At 36.0% G+C, this 12,854-nt stretch overlaps 1 protein-coding gene across 1 annotated transcript in view; it reads right to left on the bottom strand.

Annotated features, from left to right (window-relative positions):
- Positions 1–12,854, bottom strand: part of AKAP9 (A kinase (PRKA) anchor protein 9) — an 81,625-nt gene that overhangs the window by 31,600 nt on the left and 37,171 nt on the right. Inside the window, exons 21-24 of the mRNA XM_010001566.1 lie at positions 12,253–12,464; positions 6,261–6,423; positions 2,729–2,941; positions 63–295 (exon numbers count right to left, since the gene is read on the bottom strand). Coding sequence (XP_009999868.1) covers positions 63–295; positions 2,729–2,941; positions 6,261–6,423; positions 12,253–12,464 — 821 coding nt within the window. The remainder of the gene's footprint in view (positions 1–62; positions 296–2,728; positions 2,942–6,260; positions 6,424–12,252; positions 12,465–12,854) is intronic.

Raw genomic sequence — 12,854 nt, 5'->3', positions numbered from 1 at the left:
CTGAACCAAACTTCTGTACAGGTGCCCACCCACCTTCATGAATGTAGCCTTTTACCACTTACATCAAGAAATTTTCTTGTTTTCTCAAGTTGCTTCTCCAAAGCCTGGTTTTGCTGCCTCAAGTCCATTAGCTCTGCATTTTTTTCTTGCTCTAACTCTACGAAACGATTGACCTGTTCTTCCAAGTCTATTTCCAAGACTTTCACTTGCTTCTGAAGGTCATCATACTCTTTTTCAGCTTGACGCTGTACTTCAATTTTTTCTTTCATTAGCTTTTCTGTTTCCTCCAGCAATTCTGGTTATAATAAAAGCAACACACACTACTCTTAGATATAAATAGTTAGTAATGTTATGAAGTAAAACCACTCCCAAGGTATCCATGCTGTACTCTGCAGAAGGATGTGAACTGGTTTGGGTTTTTACTATTTTTTTTTTTAGAAAATATATTTTCCTCTGGGAAATAATAAAGATAACCACTAAGGCAAATTCAGAATAAAATTATTATCCTTTAGTCTTCACAGGACTGTTAGTGAAGTTGTGTCAGATCACTTCCCTGTGTAAGTTTCACATAAATTAAAAGGTCTTTCTGTAATTGAAAAGAAAATGCATGGGTTCAAACTACATCTAGAGGCAGCACAAGGATTAACAATCAAGTACAGAAAACCCAACCCTCTTCTCATCCACAGTCAGTAAAATCAATCCACTCCCAGACTTCATAATTTAATGTGATGCATGTAAGTAATTTGAAGGAAATGTTGTAGCGAGGTTGCTGGGAAGACAGAGAGGGGAAATTACTGACCTGTAACTGGAGCTTTGTAAAATCAGTGACTGCATGGATGCCCAAATTTGAGTCCTCGTTAAAAGGCTGGCAAGCATATATAGTAAAGCCCCAAACCACTCTAGTAAGACTCTTAAGCCACAGCCCATTGAAGTACATATTAACTAACCGTACAGATCCCTTGAGGTAAAATCCAAACTGTAAAGTACAACTACATTAGGAGAATCTTTAAAATATAATTGATATTTGGACAGAAAAAAATACAATTTACTTTCACTATAGAAGAAGGATCCTTTAGGCACCATCATCTTACATCATATTTAACCAATTCTCATTTTTAGGTCACCATTATATATCGATATAATACCAGTATTAAGTTATCATAATGAATGACTCAACTGTATTTGGAAATAAAAAGAAAACAGCTACAAAAATATCCCTCCAATACCATCTAAGTATCTGTAATTCATAGGTGAATAAGATGATGGTTATTCATGAATTTGCTTATTATCTTAGAAATGGTAAGAAATGTTGTTAGTGAAACATAAAACTGCATATGAAATACAACATCAAAGCTGCAGGCCAGTAAGAATTGCAAGTAATGTCAGTAAGCCAAAAGCCCAATAATCCTGATTAACAACGTCAGTACGTGTAAGTCTTCCACCCAGTTACGGATTGGCCATGCAACATACAAACACACCTGCTGGGGAAGCTGCATCGACTGCAGCATCTACTAGGCCTAGGAGAATAGAGAGAGAGAAAACAAAAAAGAAGCAAAAGTAATTCACATGCCAGCTATAGTTTTCTTATCGTGCAACAATGTAAGAGAAAATGAAGCCAAAGATAGATGTGGCATTTAATGACAAAGTTGTTGAGATAACGTAGGGAATGTGGTAAGTTACTCTGGTATGTGTGACAGAAGTCCCTGCACATATTTATAGAATTGCTACACATGAAAAGAACTTTAAAATATTTAGAAACCTGAAATATATAACAAATAACTAAACTGGAGTCATAGAGAAGGACCTTCTTTACATAAAGTAGGAAGGAACAGATTGTTTTTAAAACTTCAGTGTCACGTGAAGTGGATGCAGGAAATGGCAAATACACAGCGAGATGTGTAATTTATAAAACCAGCAATGTTATAATTGCCACAAACTTTCAGAAACTAAATAAAACGGTAATTTCATCCTGCTATTAACAATGTAAGCACTGCAACCCTAGGAAGATCAGTGCTTCTTAAACACCACTGTTTTAATTTTCTTCCTCTCTCAAACATAAAATATTATTTTCAGTTATTAGTTTAAGGAAGTATTAAAACCCATGTACTTAATGAAGGTAAATGCTTTTTTTTTTAGAGTAAGCAGTTAGTTAGATTACATGGACATGATATTTATCTAGAATTTTCACCATCAGTGCTGAAAGTCTTCATTACTGGTAGATAATGGGCTTTCCTTATCATTCAACTTTTATGCCATTCTTCCCCCAAAAAAGGAATTAGCTGGAAAAATACATCTTCTGTCACAAAAATAAGTACAGTCATCATGTGTAGTTCTACCATATTCTGGTAGGTATGCTTGCTAGTCATTCCAAACCTATTTTTGAAAAGTATTTAGACCAGTATTTTTATCCACAGGTGCCAACTTAAAGAAATTCCATCTCTGGCAATAATATAAATAAAAGCAAATTTTCAGAAGTATCAAGCCTTTGCTGGATTAAAGAAAAATCATGACTGCTCAACACTTCTGAAAATTCAGTCATTTTCTGTTGAAAAACCAAGACCAGTTATCCTGCTAACATCAGTGATCAGGTATAAAAATATCACATTTACCCTATCACATTTTTATTAATGATTACAAAGAGGAAGGAAGAAAACCCTCACCAAGATCACTTCTTACTTGATTTGGAAGTATAAGAAAATCTCATGGAAAGGTTGTGAGGAATACATACGCTGCTCTACTGGCCCCGCATCTGCTCTCATGGCGTCCTTCTGCCTGGAGAGTAACTCCTTTTCCTCCTGGATCTGCTGCTGTTCAGCCTCTAACTCCTGCAATTTGTTACCTGTACACAGTAGTTCTTGCTCAAGATGGTCAATTACATCTATTTTTTCCTGGAGTTGTTTTTCCAGAAATGCTTTTTCATCTGCATAACCATCAATGAGGCCTGTAAAACATCCATTTTGGGACAGATTAATAGACAATAAAGAACAATCCAAATTTTTTTTGCATTGTGAAGCCACTACAGTTCTCTCATATGAATGCATATGCATGTCAGATACTCAGCACTTCAAAACTTCTACACCTGTCCTTGTTATTCTTCCATGATCAACAAATTATAGGATGGATATCACAACCCCAAATATAGCTCTTGATTTTTTTTTCTCAGCACTAAACCTCTGGACCAAAGAGGAACTCCAAAGCCAAGGAAAAATAAGTGTACAATAAACACAGGAGAAATAGGAAATTTCAAAGAAATTCAGGTGCCAGATGTCATTTTAGGTGTCTCAAGATATTTGTTTGACCTCAAACCATGGTTTCTCTAAGATCATGAGTTTCCTGTAGGTCAGGTATCATATAGATGCCTCCAACATCGTAAGGCCCCAAAACTGTCCCTAGGTGTCCATGTTTAGCATCAGAATCACTCTCAAAAGCCCTGTAACAGCACACATGTAAGAAACATTTTAATTTCTTTACTATTTATGTGCCATTTTTAAAGTAGCACAGAACAACTAATTAACGTTTTAACTGTGAATTTGGGACACTACCTTGAGAGTATCTCTTACTTTTTAAAAAATTGCTTCATAGTGATGTAGTTCATATAGGAGTCTGAGTGGATGAATGATATTATGGCTGTAAGAAATGGCACTATCTTGGAATGATGCAGAAGTGAGCACAAAGCTAATGGCTTAGGAATAAACCCAGAGAATTTCCTTGAGGGCTGTTAAAACTAAACTGAGATCCTGTACTGGTATTGGCTTCTGAGAATTCACATCAGTCCTTTCAGAAACATCTAACCACAGCACACAAAAGGCACTTCTACTGAGTGACAGAAGGTACTAAATAGGTAAACCCCGATTCTGTAGGAAGGTGTGTTCTGTCATGTCTGATACTGATAGTTGCAGGAAACAGTCAAGACATCAGTCATTTGATGTCTAAGCTTTGGATACACACACACCTATCTCACAGGTTTCTTCTCCCTAAACCCACAGAATCTAAGTAGTATTTTTTCAGTATCAAACAATTTTCAATATGAAAGTACATTATCAGTAAAAATTTAGCCTTAAACCAGCATTAAAATGGATTTTACTCTGGCTTGAGAATATAGGACAACTAAAGATGTTTCCATTTGTTATCAATGTAAACAAAGTAAAAACTCTTTGAGCACTTTGTTGGAAGTGGATAGGAAAACTATCAAGAAAGAAAGGAAGTAACAGTGCTCTTTGTGCATACAGTCTGAGAAGCACAGGTCTGGTCCTCATGCATATCAATCACACACTGCAGACCAATATTTTTTTCCAGACTTAGATTCACAGAGTACACAGCCACACAGGCTGACCAGCTGCTGAAACAAAAAATACTGAACTAGAAACATGATCAGCAGCATTTCAAAAATTTGAGACGACACAAGTTCTAGTCTTTATTCCCACTGTATCAGATGTTGCTCATGAGTACTTCACAGATCGGAAGTTGAGAGGGCATTGCCAGGTTGAATGGAGTGCACACACTCACCAAAATGACATGAACAACAAAGAAAAAGCCTGCTAAGATCATGTGTTGCAGTATTTACTCCTGTTCTGGTTTTTTTTGTTTGTGTTGGGTTTTTTTTATGTAATGAAAGTTGTCAGAGTTCAGTGAACAAACTGACATTAGCTTTTCTATCTCATTAGATAAGCCATATCTAACACCACTAAAACACTAAGAGTTTGAAAATGTCTAAGCCAAGGCAGCTTTTGTGATAAGAAAGAAATGATGAAAAATGACACATTTTATCTCAAGAGAAGACAGAGTACTATCAGATGGATAATGAACTGTTCTGCCTACATATCTGAGGAATTTGATAAGAGAATGTAGTTTGGCTTTGTCAGGGTATGCTCACAACTCGGTTCAATGAGCAGAAGAAATTAAATAAAAAGAGCTCTAAAGCATTTTTTTTATTATATCAACATAAAAAAAGATGCCTGCCATTTAGAAGAGCATTTATTTCAAGAGTTCACAGTTTTGTAACTCCATCTGTGCAACAATATAAATTCTTAGGTCATCTATGCTTTAGTGGAAGGTTTCATCTTTTTTTTCCATGTTAATGAAAAAAAAAAAAGAAAAAGGAATAATGCTTCTTTCAGATTTAAATCCATCCCCTCTGAAATAAATTTCCCTCCTTTCCAGTTTTGCTAAAGCTACTGAAATGCTTCAGCCACTCCTGGTGCTGAGCACACACATTTATTCTGTGTGAATGGACAGGCTCCCAGCTGTCCCTCACACCACATTTTAGACACGTCTTTGAAGTCTGCACTTCTTGTCAGGTTCTGTGCATCCCAGCTATTAATAGTGTGTGAACTCATGGTGGATTATCTGTCTATGTAAAAAGAGGAGGAAGGCTGGCAGGGTAGCACTCTACAGGAAAAAAAATTGGCTATGAAACTAAGTCTATGCTCCCACTTTGAAAGAGAGAAGTCTGCTGAGCTTCAGAACTAACCACAGTATCTTCCTGCTTTCTGCTACACAGATCCTACCTATAGGGTAGGTGTTTTTTGCATCTTTTCCAGATAATGGTGAAAATGCTGGATAGAAACAAAACATTCAAACTATTGAAATAGTAAAGTTACTTCTAAGGAACAAATTAAGTGTCTGTCAGATATTAACATATTTTCCTCATGTCAAAAAGGATAATGAAATTTCCACATTGTGACATCCTACAATTTTTAATTGCTTCCTTAATGCAGTTGCAAATACACTTAAAAAGATCAATTCAAACAGAGTGCAGATTGTAACACATCACCATCAAAGTCAGAGTGAAAGTTCTATGTTTTTATTCATCCAAGGTGAGGTGTCCCTGCCCTCGCAGGGGATTGGAACTAGATGATCTTTAATGTCCCTTCCAACCCAAACCATTACCCCCTACCCTATAGCTACATGCCCTCCCCAGAGTCTTCTCTTCTCCAGGCTTAGTAGTGCCAACCCAAATATTTAAGCTTGTCTGCACAAACAGACATGTTACAATGTTATAAATTAATTTGGAAGATACCAGCACATATCCAACCTATTATTTTTAACAGGTTAGACAATAAATCACAGAAAGCTGGGAAACAGAATCACAGAATTGTTCATGTTGGAAGGGACCTCTGGAAGTCATCTTGTTCATAACTATCCAGAAGGCTGATAACATTCTAAAATTTGCAAAGAAATGGACGTAAATTGCAATTACTTTATCCAATAAATAGCTTAATGAGTGCAAAGTTCAACAGCTTATCAAAGAAGTTACTCACCTTCAGCTCTACTAAGCTCCAAAGCCAACTGCTCTCTGGCTTTACTTTCTTCATTAAGACGTTCTTGTAGTTCTTCCTGATACTTGATAAATTCTGTGGCCTCCTGTTGCTTTTTGAAGGACTCTTGCATGAGTTCTGTCTGAGTAATTTTAGCATGTTCAAGCTACCACAGAAAAAAATTAGAGAAGTTAAATAAATCAAAGGTTTTCTGATAAAAAACTGTTCTATCATTCCTATTTAATTAACAGTTCCTTTGCAGTGTGATGAGAAATCTCACATTGCTTCACTGGATATTCAGTAATATCTTGTGCTCTGTGACAGGACAAGAGGCAATGGATTCAAACTCAAGCACAGGAAGTTCCACCTCAACATGAGTAAGAACTTCTTTACTGTGAGGAACAGGCTCCCCAGAGAGGTTATGGGGTCTTCTTCTCAGAAGACTTTAAAGACCTGTCTGCATACCTTTCTGAGTGATCTGCCCTAGTGGTTTGTGTTGTGGGTTTTTTGGTTTGGTTTTTTTGTTTGTTTGGGTTTTTTTTCGTGGTTTTGTTTTGTTTGTTTGGTCTTGCTCTGGCAGGGAGGTTGGACTTGATGACCTTCAGAGGTCTCTTCCAACCCCTAATGTTCTGTGATTCTGTGATTTACTGAACACACATTTGCAGACCACAATAGGAAGATTGTCTCAGTACAGAAGTCAAAGCAAATAGACTGTGTCAGTACAGTGAACTCAACGAGCCACCTGGCTAAATCCGCGTCTTTGTTCCGGGTAATTCCTGGCTTATGAGTTTACACTAGATTCACCTTTATTTATGTATGAGCTCTGTACTAAATATGAGTAAGCTGTTACCCACCATATATTTAGAATGGCTAAAACATCTGGCTGAAGTTTTTATATAAACTCACACAAGTGGTGTTTAATCTTTTTCTCCTTAAGATGAAGATAAAGGAGAATACCAGAAAAATGTGAATTTTTAACACGTTGCACTTTTCAATCAACAAGGCAGTAAAGCAATAATTCTTCCAGGTGTACACCTGACAGAATTATTGAGGATTTTTAAATTCTTCTCTGCTTGTCTGATGGGTTAATATTTAATATGTATGACCATGTATATTGTGCAATTTCACTATGTCGCTAACCTAAACAACTGGAAAGCCAGGACTATTTAAAAAAGAATTAAAATTAGAATTACAAAAGCCAAATAGTTAAAAAGGAACAGTAATGTTTCAAGTTTTGATTACACAAAATGTTAATCTAAGATAACAGCAAACTCGAGCAAATTAAAGAAAGATCTCTGCATTCACCTCTTCACATTCTGAGTGACAGGAATGCAAGTTGTCATAGCTGAGTCAGGCATGAGTTCTTAGTGTGGCTTGTATCCAAAATAAGACAACTAATTTTGAATAAGAACAACTTCAGAAAATGATATAACAAATACTTCTGTTCATCCCCTTTTTATTTTTTTTCCTGTTCCTCTTTAATATTATGGATATTGGTAGATATTTGTATATAATAACATCTGTGGCTTTGCTACAGTTTCTATAAACAAATTCGTTCTCTCTGTTTCTTCAAAAATAAAAACTTTCTCACCATCTCCAGCCAAGCTCATGAGGATGATTAGCTTGCTTTAAAATCTCAAAAAAACGGGTTTGGAACATTTCATAGAACATTGGACACAAAATCATCTCCTTATACATAAAATTAGACTTTGAAAAGAAAGTCTGAAGAATCAATACATCCTCTTTTATAATACACTGAATGTAAATATTTGATTACTTTTCTACAGCATTCCTTTTTAGATGGACATCATTACCATGAACTATTTACTCTGACAGGAGTTAAAGAATGGTATAAATACTGCAGCTGAAAATCTGCACTGGTTTGAGATATTTAATAAATCACGGAATATTCTTACATTTTCAAATGCTTAATGACAGACCCATCTCGCTTAACAGGGAACATATGATAGGCTTACTGTACATAGACAACCATAAAAATGGCTCACTCAAATGCACTGAATACTCCATCTAAAACTCAGAATCAAGATTATTCTGCAGTTCTTTTAAGCAATAAAAACTCCAGGAATCATTAAAAATACCATAGGGAAAAACCAAAAAGAAGCAGAAATATCACCAGGAATTTTGAAGAACAAAAATTTCTTCATGGGATCACTGGAAGCCAATAGCAAGCTTGTGCTCATTAATGTTACTAGTCAGTGCATTAAAGCTGTAAAGGAACAATTTTAACTGATTGCAGCCCACCTATAAGCTATTCACAGTAAGAAAAATGCAATGTAGTAACACTGAGGTGCTTCAAATAGAGAAATCTTTGTAATTCAATATATCTCTGTATCTGCTACACTTCCTTTGTTAAAAATGAAAAGAGAGAATTGTATAATTAAAGCTTTTTCAGTGCCCATTAAGAACTGTCTAGCTAAAAAGCCTGTCAGCAGTACATAATAACTTTATCAACAGTGACAAGTTTATATAATTTTCACTGCAATCTGTTCTATTGAAGCTGGTTTAAAATACAATTACTTAAAAAAACTTTTATACTTACTGAATAGGGAGGTGTAGGCAAGGAGATTTTAGAGACAACTTTTAAAATGTGTCCCTTTTTTTTCTGCCTGAAGTGAAAAATTGAAGTATTTATAACTATAGAATTATTCTCATCCAAGTGTTGTGGGAAAGGAAAAGGATATGGTAAAGGCACACGAGATTCAACCTCATACGTATCTTCTTCTTGACCTTCAGACCACAAAGCACTGGACAGATTAGATGCCCAGTAGGTGCGGTAAGAATCCATGCCAAAGAACACTGCTGTTGCTGTCTTCTCAACTGTCACACAAGTATTTTGCACTAGCTAGGCTGGTTTTAGAACTTTCTAGCAGGCATTTGTAACAGAAGATGTACAGTCTGAAGACACTTATCAGGATTCTTGGTGACAAACCTACTCAGGATCACCAGGAAGCCTCAGATCACATTCTTAAGCCGTGTAATTCAGGAGCCCAGTATAATCCAAAATAGAGGGAGGTGCAAGAAAACTTTGTATAGTCACTCCTAAAAAATCTTCTCAGAGAGGTTTCACATGAAAAAGCAAAATAAATCTTCCAGTAACAGCTGGCAATAATTTCCCAGGCAAGGAAGCATAATTCTGTTTCACCTGTGCAGGTGTGCTGCAGCAGACAAGCAAGCTAGCAGAACAGAAACTAAAAATCATTTTCCATCTCCACTACGACAAATGAAAGAGAAATAGGGATGTGTCATTGTTTGCCTTTCTTTTTCTTGGAGCTAATTCAACAAGAAGAACTTTCTCAAACTCTGCTAGTTTACAGGCTTCCTGCTAGTATCTCTCAGACGAAAGAGGTCAGGGGAGTGGCCTGATTTATTTACTTGTATGTAACGTGGCAGGTGGAATTTGAATTAATACACCCACTACACACCTTGCCTGGAAAGATTCAAATTGCACTTCAGCTCTGAAAGTGTGTGTTCAGACAGGTCTCAAATAGTTACTTTGAAGATTTTGCCAGGTTTCTCTCTCTCCTTTAAGTTTATTTTAAGAGATGGGTACATGTCTGTATGCATAGCACTACTGAGTAAGAGAAAAGGTTAAAAATATTTTCTGCCTGTTAAAAATCTTTTCTATAATTAAGTCTTAGATTTTTTTTTTTCCCCCTACTCTGCAATATTTTGCAAACTATTCAGTTTCTGAATATTTAGAAATACGAAGCTACAAACCTTTGGTATATACAGGAACTATATATAATCCAGTATGCACAAAACAGACACATCAAAGCAGACAAGAGGAATGCCTAGGACGTACCACCACAGAACAGCCAGAAAAGATGTCAATATTTATACTTAATATGGTGGCAAAATGTGTAAACAGATAAACATTTTATTAACTTAAAAAAAAACCCAACAGTTAAGCTCATCAGGGATAAATCCACATTTGTATAATTCATACTCATGAAAAAACAGCCTGTATGTGTTTGAGCCAAAAAATAATTGGTCCCTTCCAACCAGGATGATTCTATGATTCTATTACTGAAAGAGTGGTTGGACAGTTTAAGAGGCTGCCCAGGGAGGTGGTAGAGTCACCACTCCTGGAAGTATTTAAAAGAAATATAGCTATAGTGCTTAGCAACACGATTTAATGGGTAAATTAGGTTATGGTAGGGAGATTGAGGTTGTGGTTGGACTTGATGATCTTCAAGGTCCCTTCCAACCAGGATGATTCTATGATAACCCCGTTACTGGTATTGCCAAGGTCTCAGCTATAAAGCTATGAAGTGAAAACAAACTTTCCTGATGAATTGACAACAAATAAAAATAAGAACCTTAGAACATACTGCTTACTTTCACTGGTATAATGAGAAGTAAGTAGCTACTGAAAACATCAGTAACAAAAATAAAATAATTCAATATAAAACTTCTGCACTTAAAGATCAGCAGCAAAATGCTCAGAAAAAAGAAGCACCAAGCAGAATAAATATTTGACAATACTTTCATAATTGCAGCATGAATTTTTAATTACTGTAAAACTTGGAAGGTGTTTTACTGTGACTGTATCATCTGCTCTTTAAATGCAAGATTGCCTACAAATGCCTAACTACATGTTTTTAAGACCTCCTTACATTGGAGTATCCATGAATTCTTTTCCATGATTATGTAATGCTAAGTCTTATGCTGAAAAAAGACCTCAAAAAGTCAAACATCTCTTTCTGATTGAACTCATGCTCAAACAGAAGGGAGCTGCTGAGGAATGAATGTGCAAATATATACAACGCAGAAACTGATTTACAAGGTCCACCAGACTACTTGCTTGCTTTAGGCAGCCATAGGGGAGTTTGGTGAGATAGTATTTACATTAGTTTTAACATTAGTAAGTCACACATTATTTTTTAAAAAATATAAAATACTAAATATTTAAAATATTTTTCAAATGTTTGATATTTAAATGCTTAAAACTTTAAAAATACTAGACAGCTGAATTTTCACATTACTTCCATCATCATAGCTTTTTTCTCCTTCATTTCCAATAGTTATTTACACATTTTACACCCAGAGACAAAAAAAAATTACTTTTAAAATAATATCATAAGTAGGTTGACAAACAGCTACATGTAGCAGAAAAAACGCAGTATCCTTTGGATTCTAGTCTCATTAAAGAGCTGACTCTCATGACTGAAATCTTCAAGAGACTGATTTTAAAAGTTACAGTGAGATACAGAGTATTTACTTAGACACTTTCAAATTGAGATGTACATCATCTAAAAGTAAAGCTCGTGACATAAGCAGTATGATCTGACCTGAACGTGTTAGGTATACAGCTCCCATTTCCATTAACAGGGAAACCCTCCAGAGAGCAACTAACATCCCACCACCCCACTAAGATCCCACCTAACAGCAAACAGAAAGGAATACCCCAAACACTGTCTCTTCTTTGGAGACCATCCATGAGTCACATACCTCACATAAATACTGGAGGGCTAGACTGCAGACTCCTTTTCTAATAACAGAGTGGATATATGCTTAACTGGCCATGTTTAAATCACAGTTGGAAGAGACAGTAAAAGAGGTCTACATCTTTGGCTAGTCAATGGACCAAAATGTTTGTCAAGAGAACTGGGCACAGTTCCCCTTAATCCTATGTCTCCACAAGGGCCAGGTCAATGTGCCCTGACACGTCTAGTCTCATCTCTGAATTGCAGCAGAATACCAGTGGCTCATATAAGCAACGACAGAGTGCCCTAGGTTGATAAACATGCCCAAATTCAGGCTTCCTCTGCAGTCCAAAGCAGAGGAATGAAATTAATCAGTGAAGCCATACTTGGAGTATGGTTTTTTTGGGTGTAGGCACCTGAAGTATTGTTTCACCTTTCAAAGTGAGCCTACAGGTTTCAGTCTTATAAAAACACATTAATGAGAAAAATTAAGAAAAAACATAATCCAGATAGAAAATGCAAAATGTTTCATTCTTAGATCACTCTACCTGATTTGAAGTTTCATTGATGGCTTCCAGAAGCTTTTCAACAGCTGCCTGTAGTCGAGAACTAACATTCAAAATCAGTTCTTCATTTTCAGGATCAATTTCCACTCCACTTTCTGCAAGATGTTGGCTCAATAGTCCTTCATCTGTTGATGCTGACCACAAGTTAATATCATCATCTCCCACACTACTACCATGATATGAGGCACAGGACTCTGGAAAAACAATAGCTCCTTTTTTACACAGACTCAGCACTTCAAAACATGAAATCTGTACATCTGAGTTATGATTAGAAAGGCAAGTCACAAAATGAGTAAAATATGCATATTGGTCACAGACAGAAAGGGAAATACTGCATAGTAAAACTTAAACAAGCAAGATACACAACTACTACCATGATATGAGGCACAGGACTCTGGAAAAACAATAGCTCCTTTTTTACACAGACTCAGCACTTCAAAACATGAAATCTGTACATCTGAGTTATGATTAGAAAGGCAAGTCACAAAATGAGTAAAATATGCATATTGGTCACAGACAGAAAGGGAAATACTGCATAGTAAAACTTAAACAAGCAAGATACACAATGTGTTAAATGAAAACAA

The sequence above is a fragment of the Chaetura pelagica genome, unplaced genomic scaffold (assembly GCF_000747805.2).
Source record: "Chaetura pelagica isolate M959 unplaced genomic scaffold, ChaPel_1.0 scaffold127, whole genome shotgun sequence".
NCBI lineage: Eukaryota > Metazoa > Chordata > Aves > Apodiformes > Apodidae > Chaetura > Chaetura pelagica.
The sequence above is the reverse complement of the archived record's forward strand: the minus strand, read 5'-3'. Positions and strand labels throughout refer to the sequence as shown.